The sequence below is a fragment of the Choristoneura fumiferana genome, chromosome 24 (genome assembly GCF_025370935.1).
Source record: "Choristoneura fumiferana chromosome 24, NRCan_CFum_1, whole genome shotgun sequence".
In the NCBI taxonomy this organism is placed as follows: domain Eukaryota; kingdom Metazoa; phylum Arthropoda; class Insecta; order Lepidoptera; family Tortricidae; genus Choristoneura; species Choristoneura fumiferana.
In genome coordinates this window covers 5086632-5109496 of record NC_133495.1, presented here as the reverse complement: position 1 = coordinate 5109496, position 22865 = coordinate 5086632, and the positions used below count along the sequence as shown (strand labels likewise).

At 37.2% G+C, this 22865-nt stretch overlaps 1 protein-coding gene across 1 annotated transcript in view; it reads right to left on the bottom strand.

Annotated features, from left to right (window-relative positions):
• The window catches only part of Sox15 (Sox box 15 transcription factor), a 144800-nt gene that overhangs the window by 98559 nt on the left and 23376 nt on the right, over positions 1 to 22865 (bottom strand). Inside the window, exon 3 of the mRNA XM_074106307.1 lies at positions 10614 to 10999. Coding sequence (XP_073962408.1) covers positions 10614 to 10999 — 386 coding nt within the window. The remainder of the gene's footprint in view (positions 1 to 10613; positions 11000 to 22865) is intronic.

Below are 22865 nucleotides of genomic sequence, written 5' to 3'. Positions count from 1 at the left end.
ACATATTTGAATATCGAAAATTAAAACACACCTACGGTTGTTATACCTATGGTTAAAATGTCTAAGATTGAAATGTCGATTGATTAAAATATCGAATGAGTAAAATATCGATAGCCAATATATCTAAGTTGTAAATGTCAACATATATTAATGTCGAAAATTAAAATATCGTACATAAAAATCTGCTTTATTTATTAGTCCTTTCTCTTAATAGCATTTATTTTACATAATCTAGTCATTTTTAGCACTCGCCGGCCGCTGCCGCGGCACGCTCGCTTCGCTCGCTCGGCTCGTGCGTTGTTGTGGTCACAGTTCTAACCTAACCGAACCAAATATTTTTGGTAATTCATGTTCAATAGGTTAGGTTAGGTTAGTATTGCGTCAAGGCGCGAAGCGCCTCAACTGAGCGGAATAGGAGCTCCGTCGACCCTGTCACGTGATAGTTCATACATAGGATATTCGATACTCTGTACTTCGATATTTTGGACTTCGATATTTATATCTTTCGATGTCACTTTTGTAGATAAATATATTTTCGATATATTGGACGTAGATTATCTAACCATTCGACAATATAAACTTTCGTTATTTTAGTTTTCGATATTTTGATACAGTCGATATTTTAATTTTCGATATTTTGAACATCGACATTTTACCCGTAGATATTTTAACTTTCGATATTCAAATATGTAACCTTAAACGACAAATAAGCCGCTTTGTTTTAAAAATACACTAACGAGCAAAAATACGGGTCACTTTCCATGAAATTGTATGCAAACTGGAACTTTAATTTTGCTAGTAAGTATACTTACTGCGATTATGAGCAATATACGACTGATTAAAATCTATATATATAAAAGAAGAAACTGACTGACTGACTGACTGACTGACTGACTGACTTATAGATCAACGCACAGCCCAAACCGCTGGGTCTAGAAACTTGAAATTTGGAATATATGTTCCTTAATAGGTGTAGACGCGCACTAAGAAAGGATTTTTCGAAATTCCCACGGGATAGGGAATAAATGGGATTTATATTTTCACTTTGAAATGGCCCTATTTCAGTAACTATAATTATTAGAAACTTCAAATTTGGCATGCAAGTAGGTAATACTAACAGCTAAAAACTCTTTTCAGGATTTTACGAAATTCCCACGGGATAGTGAAAAAATGGGATTTGTATTTTCACTTTTAATTAATGACCCTATTTCCGTAACTATAATTATTAGAGACTTCAAATTTGGTAAACAAGTAGGTAACTAATACTAACAGCTAAAAACTGTTTTCAGGATTTATCAAAATTCCCACGGGATAGGGAATAAAATGGGATTTGTATTTTCACTTTTAATTAATGACCCTATTTCCGTAACTATAATTATTAGAGACTTCGAATTTGGTAAACAAGTAGGTAATACTAACAGCTAAAAACTATTTTCAGGATTTATCGAAATTCCCACGGGATAGGGAATAAAATGGGATTTATATTTTCACTTCAAAATGGCCCTATTTGCGTAACTATAACTATTAGAAACTTCAAATTTGGCATGCAGGTAGGTAAAAACTGTTTCAAAGATTTTCTGAATATCCCACGGGATAAAACGAATAAAGAGGATTTTATATACTTACCAACTGAATCAGAAAACGCATAAGCTAAACCAATAAAACTGGGGACTGGAGATTTGGCAAACTGATGTAAATCTGGTAACAATTATTTACCAGTGACATCCTACTCATTCTGGTGAGGATCGTCTCCGTAGAAGGGAACTCCTCAAAAGTTGATGGCACACGCAAAAGACTTTATATGATTGTTAAATTTCAATGACAATGTGTTTATATGATATACACCGCCTGATGCTGCATCCAGGGTTGGCTGCTGATGACGGAACTCCTCAAGGGCTGATAGCATAGATACGAAATTTTACATGTACGTTCAACGAGCTGACACAATTACTTTGCCCACGCAATATTTGTTCATGCAGTTCCTCCACCTCCACACTGTGAGAACACACAAATCACACAAATCCATCTATCACCACCACCACTTTACACTGACGCGTTTCGAACTCAACCAGGGCTCATCTCCAGAGCAACACAACCGTTCAGCATGCTACGGTGTGAAATTTGGCATAGATGGACCTAAAGTAATGCAGAGGTGCACTAGGGAAAAGATTAGAGAAATAGAAAGAATAGGAAAATATCTCAACTTTGTTTTTTTCTTTGTTTGTTGGGGGTCATCTCTGAAACTATTGAGCTGATTTAAATAATTCTTTTATCAATAAAAGATATACACTATCCCTGATTGACATTAGACTACTTTTTTTAAGAAAAATTGCAAACTTTCCGCAGAATAAAAATAAGTATAAATTTTGAGGCACATTTTCAAAATTATTTCAATAATAGAAAGCTACAATGTGTCTCTAATCGACAATTAAGAATATTAAAATAGATCATAACAGTAATTCATGTCTCGCGGGAACTTTACAATTTCTCGGGATATAATCCTATATCGTGTATGAAGTCGCGGGCAAAAGAAACGCGTAGTATGTACTTTAACGTTTTCTAAAATTCCAACCCTGAATCAGCGAAGCAGGGTTTCAAAGTTGGTAAGAATCATAATTAATTACGTATGTAGGTCGATTTTTGTATTACAAAATTTACACCATCTGTCTAAAAGAAAATCTGTCTGTATTTGTATTTCCATATAATCCTCAGAAAAATTAATCAAAACACGAAAAAAGGATCGCAGAAAGTAAATGTATGTTACTCCAAATTTAACGCGAGCGAAGCCGCGCGGGCAACAGAGCTTAGGCTATGTCTATATATAATCGTAATTTACCGATGACATGATGATAGGTAGTTGTAGCGACAGAGCTGATCATATTAATGGTCATTTTATTTAGTTACAGGCATGTCCATTAATGCGTTTTGTCAGTTCATATAGCATAAGTCTCTTTGTACATGTATCTCAATTATCTCAAAGTTTGTCGTTTGGGTAGTCCTACGAGCGTTCCAACCGCTTTAATTGCACCGCATACACACCATTTCATTTTATAAAATCCTTCTATTCTACCTGACTCATTTCGTCAGTAATAAGCGACAGGAAACATACAGCGGTTTAAACGCTCGTAAAACTACCCTATTGTATTTGTTTCTTTTCTTTTGTACAATAAGGAGTTTACATAGATACATTACACCTGTGCACCAATGCGTGCATGTGTGAGTGGGACACAGAGCGAGATCTAACACTGGCCAGCAATTAAAACCCGACTTAAGGCTTAAGCAGTATTAAATTAAATGCTATATTTTATGAAAACACCATACCACATTAGTCAGCTTGCTCACTCTACTTAATTAAACGCTGCGTATGTTTGTCACACGTCGGTACAAGGATGTCATTATAGAGTGTGGTACCGCCGTAAAAGGCGTGCAATTTAGCCAATTAATGAAGGAAGGATGGCCCAAGGTCGGCCGATGTTATTGAAGGGACGTGGCGTAATGAAGGCTTGACATGGAATAATAACTGGGTGGGTCTCAGTCGTACAGTGGCGTTTTTTCTGTTCACTGCGCGGCCGAGACTCTCGCCGCATGATGGTTAGCTGGCAGCATACGCAGTGAAAAGAACCGCTCGCCGCGCTGCTAGTTGCATGTAGTTCCAGTAAATAAATATCACGTGACAATTCACACCAACTGACTTAGTCCCAAAGTAAGTTAGCTTGTGTTATTTGTACAGTCACCTGCATTAATATCTGCCACAGCGGAACGAGAAAAGTATCTGAAACGTCCTACCGGCCCTAGAATTGGATAGAGTTGTATCAGATATTTATGCACGCTTGTTGTGTTAGTATTGGTGCTGGTGGTGTATTGAACCTAGGTGACGGATAAACGTACTTAGAGAAGAAATTCGTATTTTTACAAGCTTTTAATTAGTTGTCCTGTCCCGTTGTCTGTCTGTCTGTAATCAAATCTTGCAAGTTAAATTCGACCAACTTGCAGTAGTTGGATTGACTTGAAATTTGGTATACTTTTGTAAATTGCGTGACAATACAATAATCTGGTAGTCACATTTTGGTAGTCCGGCCAAGATCGTCTCCGCAGGACGGAACTCTTCAACGGTTAATGGCATTGACTTGAAATTCGATATGCAAATGTAGTTTGGGTGGCAATACAAGTACAGTTAACAAAATGTACAGTCGGCAGAAAAAGCTTGTATTAAAAATGTTTTTTTTACCAAAAACTTATTCATACATAATATCTGCCACTGTAGTCAGTTCTCTAACAACTTAACTATACATTTTACGATTCATTTTTATTTATATAGAAAGAAGAAGATAGACAGATAGATAGATAGATAGATAGAAGACTATTACCACTCATCAATTCGGTTACCACCACTAATTTTATATGGTAACACTAAACTAAGACATTATTCAATTGATTTATTTCAAAGCTTACTGTCAAATATTTGTTTGAAAAATAATGTGATTTTCCGGGTTAAAATTAAGTTTACGTATAAGTATATTAATTAGAGCTGCGTCAAAATATACTACAATCCTTGAGCACGTCGTAATGCAAATTAAATTTTCAAGAGAAATCTCTTTGAGGAATAAGTTTGCGTCTGCACACCTTTCTTTTTTTTAACTTTTAATTTCATGTGTTTTATGTACAAGAAAGAGTTATACAATAAATACAATTTTCAATTTCTGACTAGAACTTCACGCAACAATCACACTCACAGATTAAGTGTGTACTATACTATGTTATGTGTGTGTTTGGAGATCTTTTTGTGAACTGTAAAAATATGTAACAAGCAACATAAAACAATGTAGATTTTTTGTAAAAGAGTTCAAGAAATTCGAGAACATTAAATAATAAATATAAGTATAGGTTAATACACATCTATTGATTCTAGTAAAATCCCATCGTTCATAATATTAATTGCATAACATGCAAAACAATAGTTCTGAACAAAACAAGACGTCACTATAGATAGAGTTGAAAACCGGTAATACCGTATTTTTAAGACTAATAACCGATAAACTTGATACTATTAGTCACTGGTAACACAACTAACACATGAAAATAATGACAAATATTATAATTCTGTTTCTAAAGTCTGTGCTAAGCGAAATTGTGCCTTATTTCAATTGCGTTATTGCAAGTAAAGTGTCTTGTTACATTTTGTGAGGTGGGTTTGTTAGTTGGTCGGTGTAAGCTTACGTTTTGACAGTACTTATGGGTTTAATAGGGATGAGACACATTGAGTAAAGAGAATAAGATTATTTTTAATAAGGCAGTAAAATAAGTAAACTAGTGCAGTTTTTCATTTATTTTGGTCATCCATATAGTCCGAATGAAAGTGCTTGTTAGTGGAAGGTGAATTTGTGTAATTTCTTTACTGTCATTGATTTTTTTTGGGTAAATATTTTATGTATATAACGAAATAAATATTTGCTTAGAAATACCTGCATCTTTTCATTTACATATTTAAAAAAAAAAAATACGGGACACTTGACACCAATAAAATTGACCTAGTCTCAAAGTAAGCAAAGCTTGTGTTATCGGTACTAGGCAACGGATAAACATACTTAAATAGATAGGTACATACTGAAATACATGTTTAACAACCAAGACTCGAGAACAAACATTCGTATTTTTCATACAGATATCTGCCCCGACCGGAGACCGAACCCGGGACCTCAAGCTTCGTGGTCAGGTGCTCTAACCACTGGGATCACCGGTCGTCCGAAAGATTAATAAATATTCAGCGTAAATAAAAACAATTAAGCAGTAATTTAGAATTTATAATCAAAGTTCATGATCATTCGAATGGCTAAATTTTGTAGAATAGGAACCTAAATAAAGTTTTTTTAAGTTACCTAAATAATTATCATGGCTTTATATATTTTTTTGATCAATAAATCCAGCGCAGATCAAACAATGGCAGTTTTGCAGTTACCGTGAAATTTTACTTCCATTTCTTGTTTTGTTGGATAGTTGAACCCCTAAATATTATTTATACTTCGTTTTTTTAGCATTAGTAATAAGGTAAACAATCTTGAGGCGTCTTTTTATTGAAAAAGTTTTTAAAAAAACAGTAACTATTACTTATGGTACCAAAAGCATGTAAATGATCATATATCCTTGCTAATTGTTACATATTCACTGTGACTTATTTTTCAAAAGTGTTTTTCAATAAAAAGACACGTCAAGATCGCTTACCTTCTTTCTAATGCTAAAAAAATGAAGTATAGGAACAGCCGAGTACGGGACCCGTGCCAAGCATTTTTTATTGTACTTTTATTTCATTAAGACTGATAACATCAGCCACCCACGCTGAGATGTAATGACTTGCCATATCTAAACTTACCAGCGTAACGTCGCAGACAAAAGTATTGAGCTAATTAAAATAACACAGGTAATTTTGGACAGGCCATATAGCACGGAGAACAGAGGGCAGTTGGGGCCGAAAAGATAAATGGAGACCGCGGTTAGGCAAGCGCAGCGTAGGACGTCCACCAACGAGACAGACGGATGACCTGGTTAAATCCGCGGATTCACGGTGGTGTTGCTTCCAACCGAAGCGACTATAGGTCTATGGGAGAGGTCTATGTCTAACAGTGGACGTCCTACGAGATGATGAGGTAATTTTGCTTTAGTAACTTACAACTGCTGAACCACAGCATTTGTACCTTGCTCGTCTGTTATCAAACTCGTTTCCTTGTGTTTCTCATTGATATGGACCTCCGCTTGAAACAATCAATTATTTTGCAATGTATGTCCTTATTCTTACTTTGGTTAGTTGGTAACGCTGGCTATACAACCATAAGGTTCTGGGTTCTGGTCTTTGTTGATGACGGTGTCATTAGGATCTTTATACATACACAAAATTTGAAGACAATCTGACCATTTAAAGTGGCTCAAAACAAATATACATACCAAAGTAAACATAATAAAAAGTTTATAGTATAATTATAATAAGCTAGCTGTCAAAACAAAAACAATCTTGTGGTTATACTTGTAAATTCCCGCTTTAAAATAAATTCACTCATGTTACATAAACTCGATATGACTGAAAATAAAGTCCGTCCTTTGTCAACGGTGACTGACGTCAAATCGGATGTTCTACGTCAGTGACCACAAGAACAGGAAAACTGAAGGCAAAAGGTACTTAAACACATTTGAATATGTCTGCGAAAGCGAACGTTGTGATAACTTCTATTACAAAGCTTGTGTAGTACACGTACCTACTGAGTACTAAAAAGTACTTCGTGACACTCTACTAGAATGAATTATTCTCATCTTCTCTCTGCTCTTAGTAGGTACTAAGTCCATGCACAATATCTCAAGAGATAAATCGAACCAAATGGCTCCGACCAAACTATTCCGAATAGCTCCGAACGCCAACCGAATCATACCGAACGGTATGTGGACTTAGTGAACGATTCCTTGTATGTAGTTTGAGTGAGATACTTAGCAAAAAGAAACGGAACGGTTATTGGAAGGAGAGCGCAACATGCATAGACTTTATAACGTACTAGTACCACAGAATAAGTAATAGCTAGTACTAAGTGAACTAAAAGACCGAACTAATACCTTTACACGATTTCCATGAGAGGACCTAGGACGTAGCTCCCACGCGGGCCCAGTGCGATTTGGAAACTTCAGACACACCGTTGAATTTAACGCTGGTGAGTGCAGGTTTCTTTTACGATGTCTTCGCCATAGAGTTAATGGCATATTTCTAATTTATTCTGCTTGAGAGGGTATAGCTAGTATGCTCCTATCCCTTTTAGAGATCATAACTAGTTATACTTTGTTTGGATGCAAACTTCAGCTGCCAGATGTGGTACATTCAAGGATTTTAAACATTTTACTTATCTATCATTGTAATACAAACCAGATTAGTGGATTTCAATACAGAAATGTAAATGTTTACATAGTTTAATCGGGGAATTTTAGTATTAAAGTCACCAAATGACGTGGTTTTGTTTACATTTTTAGTTAAATACATGTGGTTTGGATAGCCAAACCAAGTATAGTTAAAAATAAACAAGGCACCGCTTTTGCACATGACAGTACAGTGTAGCATTACACGTGGCCGGCGAGACGCAAGCGGCAGCGGTGAAAGTCGTAATTATAACAATAAAACATAATGTTGCTTGTCAACTGTGACACACCACGGTCACCGGTACGCGATTTGACCCCGTCCAGCTTGCTAAGCTCCTTACAAAAGTTTATACACTTTAAATAAATTTTAACTGGGCACTACACCTCCGCATAGAATTCGGAATACGGAAATTCGTCGAAGAACTAAAATTATCGATGTAGCTGGAAAAATATGCAAGTTGAAGCATGGGCGAGCCACATCGCTCGAAGGACAGACAACCGTTGGGGGAGAAAAGTACTCGAGTGGCGACCACGAACCGGAAGACGAAGCGTTGGCAGTCCTCCCACTAGGTGGACTGACGATATCGTGAGAGGTGCGGGTAACCGGTGAATGCAAGTGGCGAGTTGTCGTTCATCTTGAAAAAGCTTGTATTAAAACTGTTTTTTTTTTATCAAAAACTTATTAAATTGAATCATACCTACTCATAGTTAGTTAACTAATTTTTTTTTAACTTACCAATAGCTTTATGGTGAAGAAAAATTCGGTGCACTTACCAGAAATGAGGAACACCTTTTTAAAGTTCTAGGGTATGCCTCAACATCCTGCTTTTAAATATTTTATATAAGGCAAACAGGATCACTTGGCATCTAAGGACAAACTTTCTTCCTTTTATACAAGCTTTTATTAAACTGTTTCACATCTTGCAAGTTAATTTGATTCCACTACAGGTCATTGGATTGACTTGGCATTTAAAAATAAAAGAACTGGCCAGAATAGGCAATAACCTAAAGCTGGGTCTATACAATTGTATATAGCATTTTAGCGTATCGCAACTCGTGTATCGTGGTGATAGTTTGAAAGCGAAACGACATACGATCACGATACTCTTCGGTGCTACGTAACACGAGATACAGTGAGTTAAAATGATACAGATGTGGACCGACCCTTATTTTTTAATTAAGTAATTAACAGCTAAACTATTTACTATCTCGGAATGCAGCAACAACTCTAATAAGGAGCTGTAGTTATACTCTTGAGGTCTAATGATACTAAGACTTTTTATAACAGCATAGTTGACTTTACGCAAGGGAGTTTGTTATTATTCCATAGTGATGCAAGAATATTTTAATTTGAGAAGGTATTTTATGACATTTTCTGCCCGTGGAGGGTGTGACTGATGATCCTTGACGCATCAGACTGATGATCAGTTATTATCCCATTCATAATATTAATACGCACACGTTCATACACATATCGTTAGGAAGTACAGGGATATAAAAACTTCATCATCATCATCACTATATCAGCTGTAGGACGTCCACTGTTGGATATAGGCCTCCCCCATAAACCTCCAGTAGCATCGGTTGGAAGCAGCCTGCATTCACAGTGAAACCGCGGCTTTAACCAGGTCACCCGTCCATCTCGTTGGTGGACGTCCTACGCTGTGCTTGCCAATCCACGGTCTCCATTCGAGAATTATTCGGCCCCAACGGCCATCTGCTCTTCGTGCTAAATGGCCTGCCCATTGCCACTTCAATGAGCTAATTCGCTTAGCTATATAAAATTTTGTTACTTACCCGGTAAAATATAAGTTAATATTATTTTACAATTAATATTAATGTATAGTATTAAAAGGCAAACACAATTTTAAAACATCGTTTCAAAATGAAAATATATTTTTTATTATGAGAAGGGTTTCAAAATATTAAACATTTAAATTTAACTGGTGTTCGGTCGATTTGAATAACAAATATGCCACAGACGAGATTGCTTGTTTTTCGCTGACTCATTTTGGTATTAGAACCTTTTTTTGTTCTAACCTTGTTTAGGAACTGGCCAGTTCTTTTATTTTTAAATGTTTATAACACTGGCTGGTATGAATGAATTGATGATATTGATGCAATGCCACGTTTAATTTTTTTTTACTAATATGAATTAGCATTAAAAACTGAATAGAGCAAATCAGTTTCAATTTCCAATTTCAAACGTATATCTGAGTGTCAGAATTATGTTTGGGTTTCTCGTGAGGTTTCTCGGTAAGTGCTTAAAACTGACAGTGCTTATAAAATTTACATAAATAGTATTGTCAAGTACATTTAAATACATGTAGTTCAATGAACTTTTTGCTACATAGGTAGGTAGGTACTTCATGCTCAAAATAATACTTGTGACTTACTGTTAGTTTGAACAGCATTTTCTCATGAAATAAATAAATAGGCGCTCCAAAAAGAATACGAGTACAATTACGATAGCTAAGAACTTTAAAAAAAAAACAGAGGGCAACTGTCACCAATTTGATTTAGGCAAAAAAAAACGTGTTGGGCTATTGGTATTAGACAACAAATAAACATACGTGTATTTGACAAATACATATTAAATATCCAATCCAGGATACAAAAACAAACTTTACAGAATTTTGCCCCGACCGGGGATCGAACCCGGAACCTCAAGCTTCGCAGCCAATACCTTGTGCTATCCAGTGTCATCACTTATAACTAGTACTCACCTAGCATTTTACTCAAGTCAGCGTTATGTAGATCGGGATTCTCATCAGCCAGTTTCTTCCGCTCCACCTTCGCCCACACCATGAAGGCATTCATGGGTCTCCTTATCCTGGCTTCTTTGAGGGCTTTGGACTGCCCCATCTTCGTCGTAAAAGGGGCCCTCGCGTACTGCTGAGGGGAATAGTCCCTGCTGGTATCGTATGGGCTTCGATAGTCGTACTGGGTCCTATAATCCAAGCCATAGGGTAGCGTGGACCAGACGACAAGTTCAGGACTTGTCTGATCTTGGGCAGAATCGGTACTGTTCTCGACCCCCCCTTGGACATATTGCTCGTAGCTCCGGTGGTAAGTTGGGGGCGAGTCGATGGCTCCTCCCGAGTCCATCATGCTGTGGAAGAATGAAACTTTTAATCGTTGTGGATTTAATACTAAATAATTAAGTCTGAAGCATCTTTTTCTTTGTTTTCTATAGCTTATTAATTTCAAACTAAGTAAATTGTAAAAAAAAAACTAGTCTGAAAAGATATTGACTTTCATTCGATATGTTTCTTTGTTTTTTCGTTTTAAAAGATGCTGTACCGTTAAAGCCAGAAAGATTTAATCGTGCAAAGCCTGGGTGGGCAACTATTTAAAACTAGTAATATTATGAATGGGAAAGTTTATGAGTATGTATGTGTGTATGTTTGTTTCACGCTAACACAGACAGATTTAGAAAATTTATTCAATTTGTTCGACTGTACACAGATGTAGATAGCTGGACGTCTGGAATAACACGTATGATATACTTTTTATTTTACGGAATAAAATCTCAAAATTTCAAACTATGATTAGTGACATGAAATTTGAAACAGGTATTTTATATGTGACATTAATGAAATCCACTATGTAATTTTTGCGAATCCGGGAATATGGTATTTGATTGTGTTTTTATCTTACTATTTTACGAATATTATCTTACTTCGTACTATACTATGCTATATATACTATATTATATTATAAACACGAAAGTTTGTATGTATGGATGGATGGATGGATGTTTGTTACTCTTCACGCAAAAACAACTGAACGGATTTGCATGAAATTTCGCATACATGTAAAATATACCATGGATTAACATAAAGGCAACTTTTATCCCGAAATAATGTATGGTTCCTGTGGGATCAAAATAGTTTTAAACTACATACTAATTCTGCGCGAGCGAAGCCGCAGTCAAAAGCTAGTTTATTATAAATAAATCAAAACTTGTCAATGCGCATTATTGAATGGGAAAAGAATTTTCAAATTACCCTTAGGTACTTACATACCTAACAGAGTTACAAAGGTATGAAATTCAAAATTAAACAGAGATAGAAATACTAACATGCGACGTCACACGCAAGAGCCCACTGCATATTATAGAGCAATGGTTCCCAACCAGTGGTCCGCAGAAACCAAAATATGGTCCGCCAACGCTTTCAAATTTCGCGGCCCATTGATTAAAGTTTATTTTCAGATTGATTCACTTTAGTTTTCTTGTAAGTAGTGGTCCCTACCAACAACAAAGAACTCAAAGTGGTTCCTGGTCAAGAGAAGGTTGGGAACCACTGATATAGAGAAAAGCGACAGGTTTTAGAAAGAGACAGATATATGGATTTCAAAAAATCACTTTGAACTCAGCATTTTGTTGCCAGATGTAATCGATAAAGCGTGCGAAGCCGGCGTAAAGTCTAGTATATTATACATGGAAACTGAAATGACCAAATGGGGTGTCGTGTGCAGTTAACGCGAATGCGGCGAATAGCGAGAAGTAAGGCGACGCGGCAACATACGACACCTTGGTAATGGGAAACTCCCGTGGGTGGCAATGGATGGCGCCAGCACTAAATTGCTGCATTCTGCAAGTTGGTTACAACTTTATGATGACTTTGGGTTAAATAAACCGTGTTGTGTGATAGGTGAAGCAATTTAAGGTAATTAGGGTTCCGTACCTCAAAAGGTAAAAACGGAGCCCTTATAGGATCACTTTGTTGGCTTGTTGCCCGTCCGTCTGTCTGTCAAGGCCTTATCTTGGAAACGGGAATGCGTTGAGGTATAGAGTTGAAATTATACCCATTATAATCAGGTCTACAGTCCCTTGAAGCCGTGAAAAAAATCAAACTTCTAAGTCAACACAATCCAAAGCTAGTCCGACACGCTCTTGGCAGGTTTTATTTTTTGTTCAGGCCATGATTTGATTTGGCTATTGCAGTGAAATATTAACAATTTGGAGCGAGTTCACATTTGGTTACATAAACAAATACCATGGTATTCGAAATGTATAGGTAGTGCCACGAGAGTTGAAGCGAATGATTTGATTACACACACCGCTTCATGAAGAACTGATTGTATAAAAGGAGAATGAATGAAATTAATGAGTTAATGTCAAAATCCCCTGTCATTAGATGACATGTTCTTGTGTGCGTGACCTCAACTCTGGTGGCACTACTTACAGTAGTCTAGTCATATTGTATGTTATAACGTTTTAAACTTTCGTGATTCTACTCGTGAGTCTACTCGTGACCAGGGCAACTGTAACGTTGCCGAAACGTCGAGGTAAATATTACTTGTGTAATAATAGCGTGATAAGTCCCGTTTGTGGTATTTTGACTATATTGTATGTTATAATGGAATCGTACTTCATTTCTTAGCAGTCCACATTATTTAAACTACGAGTAATGTCATAAACAGAAAAAACGATTGTGCGATTTATTGAATCAGGCGTTACTTTGCGGAGGTCCATATCAATGAACTAAAAGAATTTCTTTGCTCACCCGCGACCTTATGATAGCTAAATTTATGCAAGATATGCGTGTTCATGCAGTTCCTCCACCTCCACACTGTAAGAACACACACAAGTCACATAAACCCATCTATCACTATCACTACTACCTCCACACTACACTGACGCGTTTCGAACTCAACCAGAGCTCATCTTCAGAGCAACACAACCGTACACCATGCTACCAGATGTTAGACCACTCTAACCACTCTCTGAGTCTAACATGTGTGGTGGTGGTGATAGATGTGTTTGTGTGATTTGTGTGTGTTCTTACAGTGTGAAGGTGGAGGAACTGCAAGAACACGCATATCTTGCATTTTAGCTATCATAAGGTCGCGGGTGAGCAAAGAAATTATTTTAGTTCAACGATTGTGTGGTTGTTTCTTTTTAAATATATGTCAGCGAGTAATGTAGGCTATATTTTATACCGGTAATGTATAAATTTCCCAGATGAAGTTGCGAGCAGTTTAAAAGAAGCGATGAAGCGAAGCGCACCGAGCAAATTAGAAATATTAACAACATAAAACCTAGTAATCAATAAATAATAACAATTAAGTCTACTTTCATGTATGCGGTGAAATCACAAACAATGGCTTCCCACAGTGGCGCCTCTAGCGGGTTCGCGGAAAACGTGTCGTGTTGCGCTACTTGCGCGTGCGCATTCGAAGGGTATTTATGAGATCGACGTCTTTCTGCCACTCTTAAAGGTGTTTATAACTGTTACTGATGAGTACTGAACTCATATATTAAAATGGAATCCCAATAGCATTATAAATGCGGAAGTTTGTAAGCCTGTTTGTTTGCTTGTTAAATTTTCACGTCTAAACCGCTGAACCTATTTAGATAAAATTCTGTATACAGATAGCTTGACTCCCGGGGAAGGACATCCACCACCAGAAAAAAAATGGAAAATGCGAAAAATGGAAGCGGATGGGGGGTTGCTACCACCATCTTGCTCGCTAATCCTGCCGTGAAGCAGCAGTGCTTGCACTGTTGTGTTTCAGTGTGGAGAGTAAGACAGCCGGTGAAATTACTGGCACTTGAGGTATCCCATCTTAGGCCTCTAGGTTGGCAACGCATCTGAAATACCCCTGGTGTTGCAGATGTTTATGGGCGGTGGTGATCTCTTACCATCAGGAGACCCACTTGCTCGTTTGCCATCCAGTCGAATAAAAAAAAAAAAAAAAACAGGATAGTTTTTATCCCAGAAAATTGCATCGTTCCCGCGGGATAGCCATAAACGAATTCTACGCGGCCGGAGTCGCGGAGTCGAATTGTTTATATTATTGTTATGAATTAGCTCGTTCCTTTTGGTTTCATAAGTAAGGACAGTTTTTTAAAAGCATTTTTCAATATACCGATATAACCAAGAGAATTAGCTGATTGAAGTGGCAATGGCTAGGCCATATAGCATTGAGAACAGATAGATGGCCGTTGAGGCCGAAAAGTTCTCGAATGGAGACCGCTGAACGGCAAGCCCAAGCGCAGCGTAGGACGTCTACCAACAAGATGGATGAATGACCCTGTCAAGCCACGGGTTCACGGAAGATGCAGGTCGCTACCAACCGAAGCAACTGGAGGTATAATGCCCAACAGTGGACATCCTACGGTCGATGACCCACAACGAAATTACGTTAATAATATTCCCAATACCTTATATTTATTGTATTGTATCTTTAGATTATTAGGTATTGTATTTTATATAGGTTATGGGTGTAATTGCTTGAAACAATTAAATAAATGAGTAATATAAAAGGTAAACGTGTTTCCTCCACCGCCTTTTTAGCTAAACAATCTAAAACTTATTTCAGTTTTATGTCGTGCTAAAAACCTATCAACACATTGCAAGTAATTACACAAAATACGACACGTTCCGCTAAAACTGACAGTAAATTTTTCACTTAATTACTAACCATTTGAAGGTTTATAGTTCCTTTATAATGTATGTTGACAATTAGGTACGGCCGACGTTAAAAGTGGTTACAGTTAGGGTATCCCCTAGGGGACCTATAATAAGAGATATAAAAATACCACAAGCTTTGAAAAACTGTTTTTTTTTTTTACAGGGATGCTGAATCAAACTTACTCAATTATCTGTGGAAATAATGCAGATTCAGTTTATGACAGTGTATGTTAGAGTGACAGTCTGCCCGTCATGCTGTCGTTTTGTCCTACGAGTAAGTTGGTGATGGTATATCTTTCGAATACGTATACTTAATAAGTAGGTACCCTACCTACGAGTACATTATTTCTGTAACAGTAAATACTTCCGTAAAGTGTTTGCATTTCTACCTACAAAATTTGTGAAATTAAAATTATGCGGATATGATTTATGAAATTTTGAAGCTTTTGCCCGCAGCTTCTCCCGCGTGGGATTCGGTTATCGCGCGCTGTTCCCTCGATAACTGTTTTTTTTCCGGGATAAAAAGTAGCCTATGTCACTTTCGGGCCCATAAACTATCTCTATGCCAAAAATCATGTCGATCCGTTGCTCCGTTTCGACGTGAAAGACGGACAATCATACAAACATACAACACACACACTTTCGCATTTATAATATTAGTATAGATGCGGATATGAATGTAATCAAAAATGAATAAAAAAAAAAGATAAATAAATCATTAGAAAAAAAGTGTATATATTTTTCTTTTATACTCATTACTTAAACTTACATACCGTAAGATTACTTTAGCCCTGAAGAGTAACTTTGGCCATTGAGATTAACTCGTGCCAGGTTTCATTATTGCATTTAATGCATGGTTACTTTTAGCTGACAGCAAATGCTTTAATGTTTTTTATTGGTCACAGGTATGTTGTTTTCTTATGGGTCAAATTAACGCTTCAGTGGGTCAGAGTACCCCGACCTTACGGTGATTAACTAAGTAACTTCTGTACTTACCTATTTACAAATATAAATTTTACTCTAGATGTACTTTTCTGACAGTGTTTGCATTGTTATCAATATACATTCGTATCAAATGGCATTTATTTAATTTGTCTTCCTAAGGGGCTGTTTCACCATCCATTGATTAGTGTTAACTGACGGTTAAATGTGATGCCGTCTCCGTCTATTCGAACAAAACAAATAGAGACGGCATCACATTTAACCGTCAGTTAACACTAATCAATGGATGGTGAAACAGCCCCTTAATCTAATGATAACATTCAATACTTATCTCGAAGCACGCATATATATATTTGGGTGGAATTCGATTTGGAATAAATATTTGTAGACACTTTACATACACACAAACATTGCAAGTTAGAAAGCTTGTAAATATTTGCTTGCTTATGTTGTTATGACATATCTGAAGAATTCATAAAAGTAATAAAACCGTATTGTTTTATAAAAAATCTTTCATGTTTAGATGACACGGAATGCAGCGTTTTCTTAGAACGTAAACTATTGTTGATCATATTATTTACAATTACTTGTAAAGAAACAATAGAAATACCGCTAGCGCATGTTTACTTTTGCTCTTTGAAAATAATGCGGATGATGGAATTACGAATTCTTGGCACTTTTTTATTCGATCACTGTTGTAATTTTATAACCTGACGTGAATTCTTGTGACCCGAGTTTCATTTAGGGCCAGTTTCACGACTCGTTGATTAATGCGAATAGTATAGAATGTGATGCCGTCCCTGTTTATTCGGACAAAACAAACAGAAACAACCGGAACAGCCGTGAAATTACTGGCACTTGAGGTATCCCATCTTAGGCCTCTAGGTTGGCAACGCATCTGCAATCCCCTGGTATTGCAGGTGTCTATGGGCGGTGGTGATCTCTTACCATCAGGAGACCCACTTGCTCGTTTGCCATCCAGTCAAATAAAAAAAAAAAAAAAAAAAAAAAAAAAGAAACGGCACCGCTGCCCTTTTCTTGCATAACTCACGCCTGTTTTCTCTTAAGTTTAGTAGCTGAAATTTTGTGCAATGATTTAGCAACATTTCACAGATTTACACACTTTAATATTAGTCTAGTACAGTCACCAGAACCAATATCTGACACAACAAGCGTGCATAAATATCTGATACGACTCTATTTCTAAGGCCGTAAGGACGTGTCAGATACTTTTCCACGCTCCGCTGTGGCAGATATTAATGCTGGTGACTGTACCTGGGAACCTGAGGAGCGAGCTTTATATAATATGCTCAATATATGAATTTAGATCTAAAATGTTTATTAATTTAAAATAGAAAATTACACATACATACAAACTTGATTATTTACATTTAAATTTAAAAAACTAGTATAGTTCAGTTATTAGTTACTTTTATTTTACTTCTAATCTAAAATTAAATTCATAACTTTTAATTTTTCACTTGCGTTTGATTTAATACGTGCGAGTTGTAGACCTTCGAGCCGTTTAAAAAAACTTTGACTTCAGTCAGGTCTCTACATGGTTCACTGTTGCTCTTAACTACCTACCCTGCTACCTGAATAAAATATAACCAATATTCTTTCAAGTTCTTTGATAACGTAACTTTCTTTCTTTCTTTCACACATCAAAAACGTCTTGGGATACTCATTATCCCTTGACAAATTTGATGTTTTGACTCAGTAGTAATATAGTATATTGAATAGGGCATATTAGGCAAAGCTCTGCGCAGGGGACGACACTACCGAAAAACCTGCATGACAACAGAACCTCTAGAAATCAGGATATATTTATTAGTGACAAAATAACATGATATTTACATCAATAGTAACGATAAAACTATATTTCCAATAAATTTATTGAAATAATATGATATTATGGCATTTAAGATACTCCAAAAACTGTTTTTACGGTTTTGTGCTAGTGCTACACTCTAGACTACTATTGTTCAACACTGTCTAGGGATCAAAAAAGTCCCGAGGCACTTTTACGAGTGCATAAATGAAAGATTTTTAAGTCATATTAAGTTTATCCATTACAAACAAACTTATCTTTAAAATATAAGTTTAGATGACACGGTGCTTTCCGATTGATCGATTCGTCGCTACCGAAATTTCAAACGCGCGAGATCGCTCGGAAGGGTGCGCAAGCGTTGTTTCCAAGACAATGGTCTTTGTTGACAGAGAGCGGCGTCAGCGCGGCACACAATCGAGTGCTGACTTACGGCTCCGCAGATTCCGGAAGATCGGTACTGTTGTGTATAAAATTTGTATTGTTTTACTAGCTTTTATTTTTGTTTTATCGTAGTAGGTTTGACAGTTTACTTGCAACTTTTTGTCCTGCACTACTATAAGTTCGTTTTTTTTAATGTGGCTGCTCCATTATACGACAATTTTGTCAGTATCTAGTGCAGTGTTTTTTAACCTCGGGTCGGCTAGTATCGGAATCAGTCGCGGAAATTCTGTCTGTGTAAAAATATATGTTTTTTTTTTCAGCCGTCAATTTTGGCCGCAGGATTCAAGTTATAGACTGCTAGTCTAGTAAATCAAGAAAATGAGTGTAATGGTGGATGAACGATGATGGCACGAATAGACATACAAAATCCACTACTAAGTTGTGGAATGAACTTCCCTCAGCTGTGAAAGCTTCAAGATCTAACCGCATTTGTTTTTTTTTATTATTAAATCTTGTTAATCGAATCGCACCCGCTTCTAGAAGGTAATCAGATTGTTTCGAAGTTTGGTACGGATATTATGTAGTTTGGATTATAAAATATGTCAATCAAAAAGCAAAAAGACTGTCGGCAAAATAGTTTATATTAAAAGTAGAGCTTTTTTAAAAACTGAATAAAGTCTAATGTGCATATTTGATAATACATTATTATGTCTCGTAGGGAAAATTGCTCTGAAGCGATAAGACTGCCCAATCCACCCTTTGCTTACCGTGTAAATTTTGTTGATTTTGTTTGCAAGTAGGTACTGTTTTTTATTTATTTTGGAAGGCAGTCAAACGAACAAGCGGGTAATCTGATGGGTAATGATCACCGCCGCCCATGAATACCAACAACTCAAGGAAAGTCATTGATCTGTTGCCGGCCTTTAAAGAAAGTACTGTTACTTTGAACTGTTAATTATGTAGTATACACAAGAAAGAGATATTCTATTGTAATTTGTCTGTTCGATTGTACATATACGGAGATTTTTGCTTTAAGGTTAGACATTTTCAGCTGACACTAGGTACGTGATGTGAGTCAGATGTTAAGTATTGGAGGTGAAATTTGAGGGTGTGATGATTCATACGGTCATATAACCCTTCTTTGAGTCGTCGCGAGTTAAAAAAAAGTTAGGTAAGTCTAATCTGCAGGGTAGCACCTAAGTGTTAAGCAAAAATTATAGTATCTGACGCAGAATTTCTAGACAAATTCAGTGCATTTTCTCTTAAAGCAAACAATTAAACATTGACTAGACTCGATGTCTAGGTATGTATTTTCACCTATTATTATATTAGTTTCTTTATATTAATGGTTGTCTGGAAGAGATCATGTTTAAACGATAAGGCCCTACCGTCCGAAATGCTTTTTATGGTTTTGTTAAATCACTGTACATACCGCATTGGTGTGTGATAGGTGTAAAGAATATTTGTATCGTATTGTTGTATAATTATTATGAGTTGAATAAATAGTTGAAGTGGCAATGGTCGGGTCACATAGCTTCAAGAATAGATCAGCTGGGACGTCACGGCCTCTCATGCTCCAAAAGCGCTGGTCGTTTATTCCGCCATGGCACCATCAATGACCTGGTCTGCCGCTCGCTTGCCACCGTCTCTGTACCCGCAATCCTTGAACCCGTGGGCATGGCCAGTGACGATGGCAAGCGCCCCGACGGGGCTACTCTGGTGCCATGGAAGCTGGGTAGGGCTCTGGTGTGGGACGCAACGTGTGTCGACACTTTCGCGCAGTCCCACATTCAGGCACCAGCTCACAAGCCGGGGCTGCAGCTGACCAGGCCCAAGTTCTCAAGCGCCGCAAATACTATTATTTTTAAAGGACTATGATTTTGCGGCGCTCGCAGTGGAGACAAGCCTTGTCGTCCCGCTGATAGAGACCTCAGGAGACTCCCTCTGGCGCTTACCTCTCCTAGCAAATTTTCTCTGACTGTACAGAGAGGTAATGCCGCCATTGTGTTGGGGTCTATGCCGCAGGAGGGCCTCTTAGATGGTGTTTTCTCTTTATATTAGTGAGGTATATTTATGTAGTTTTTATTTATTTTGTTTCCTATGATATTGTTGTATCTTGTGTTGTGAATAAATGAATGTTATACAACTACAGAATAGACTCTATCTTTCTGACTGAAATCTGTTGATCTGTTAACTATATGCAAGTGGCGAGTTGTCATGCGAGTCGATGTCGAGCGGTAGATGTTTTGGACAATGATGATGATGAATATTAGTATTTACACACACACACACACACACACACACACATCAAGCCTGTTTTCCCAAATGGGGTAGGCAGAGCATACGAAACGTTACCGCTTCGGAGCCACTTTTAGCAATTTTAGGTTTAAAGTTTGTCAAAAAAGGTACAATAGTGACAGGTTGCTAGCCTGTCGCCTACGGTATACCTTAACCTATATCCTCAGTCGCCTCTTACGACATCCACGGAAGAAATGGAGAGGTGTAATTCTAACCCGACACCACACGGTACACGGTGGTATTAGTATTTATACAATTCAAAACATGATCATCAAGCTCTTGTCTCAACTATTTGACTCGCACCGCGCCGTTGCATTCGATAAGATCCTTATCACTTACGCTGATACCTTATCAGTACTGCACATTGCACTCGCTGCCTTACATACGTCGTTGATTGTATATGATATGAGGATATTATAAAATTAGCCTTTCTTTTTGCTTGTACATTGGTTCAGAACCTGGTAAATACTCGGAGTTAAAATTACCCCCAAATGTGGTAAATAAAATGATTGTAGCCCATGAGGGGTAAATATCAAGATCCCATCAAAACATAAATGTGAAATGAGAGCCAAGGTCAATATTATTATATTATATATGCCTTGATTGTTGACTTTAACGACAAAAGAAGTGAGATTTAAATGGGTGCCAAGTTCAATGGTCAGTAATGAAATTTATTTATAACAATATAAAATATCATTTCTTCTTATAACTTAGGATAATTAATATATTGAAGCCTAAGGTCTGACTTGGCTATTATTAAGTACCTATATACTAAAACTTTACAACTTGCGAAGGCTGTAATATAATTTGTACCTATATGAAAACTGCGAAATACATTACATAAGTACAAAACATAGATCGTACTCGTCAAACTGAATGACTTTAGTTCAACTATTATATATTCGATTTCTCAAACAAATTATATAATTTCCCGCCTTTTTTGGCCGCCTATTGCTCACCTTGTAATTTTAATAATTTGTTTTCTGTATCGCTTACTATGTCTGGTGTACAATAAAGAGTCTTTGTATTGTATTGTATTGTATATAATTATCAATTTACGCCATCCTTGTGCTCATCTCACGCTACAAACTTCAAAAATTTGTCTTTACATTGCTTCTACGGATAAACTTTAAAGTGTAATAAAAGTAAAAATAACTGTTGTTTTAAAAAGTCGCTGAACTAATGTCGTTTGTTTACTTACACTGTTTAATTACTTGCTCTTGTTAAAAATCTCACTAATTCGGAATACGAAGAACTTTACATATTACCTACTACTCCCCTAGAACCAACATCTTGCAAAACAACAACACCCATGTGTTTGCAATTTCAGATAATTGGCATTTTATTGCCGGGCCGATGTGTTAATGAGTTAAAACTAAACTAACCAACCGAACGCAATTCAAAGTAACGTACAAGTGCTATTCACTGTCCCAATAGTCGCCATCTTCAATTCTCTGTCATTAGCAACAGAGGCGACATCAGGGTGTCATTCATTAGGCATTAGCATGTCGGGCACTGGGACGTTTTTTTATTACCTACTTGAAACTGACCGTGATTGACCCCTATCTCATCTGATGTTGCAGATGAGGCCAAAGGTGTATCTCACTGGTTTCAACAGCCTATTCACTCTAGCCATGAAGAGCCCTAGGTTTTATTTTTTATTTATTTAAAGCAAACCGGAAGCCGTGGTGGCCTAGTGGTTTGACCTATCGCCTCTCAAACAGAGGGTCGTGGGTTCAAACCCCGGCTCGCACCTCTGAGTTTTTCGAAATTCATGTGCGGAATTACATTTGAAATTTACCACGAGCTTTGCGGTGAAGGAAAACATCGTGAGGAAACCTGCACAAACCTGCGAAGCAATTCAATGGTGCGTGTGAAGTTCCCAATCCGCACTGGGCCCGCGTGGGAGCTATGGTCCAAGCCCTCTTGTTCTGAGAGGAGGCCTGTGCCCAGCAGTGGGACGTATATAGGCTGGGATGATGAAAGCAAAGCGCTTCGTACGGGCCAATGGAACACTAAGTAAGGGTGAACACGCTCCCCCCGCCTGGAAGTCCGTTGGCAAAATAGAGATGGAGGAATTAGACCAAGTTTTTACGTTACCT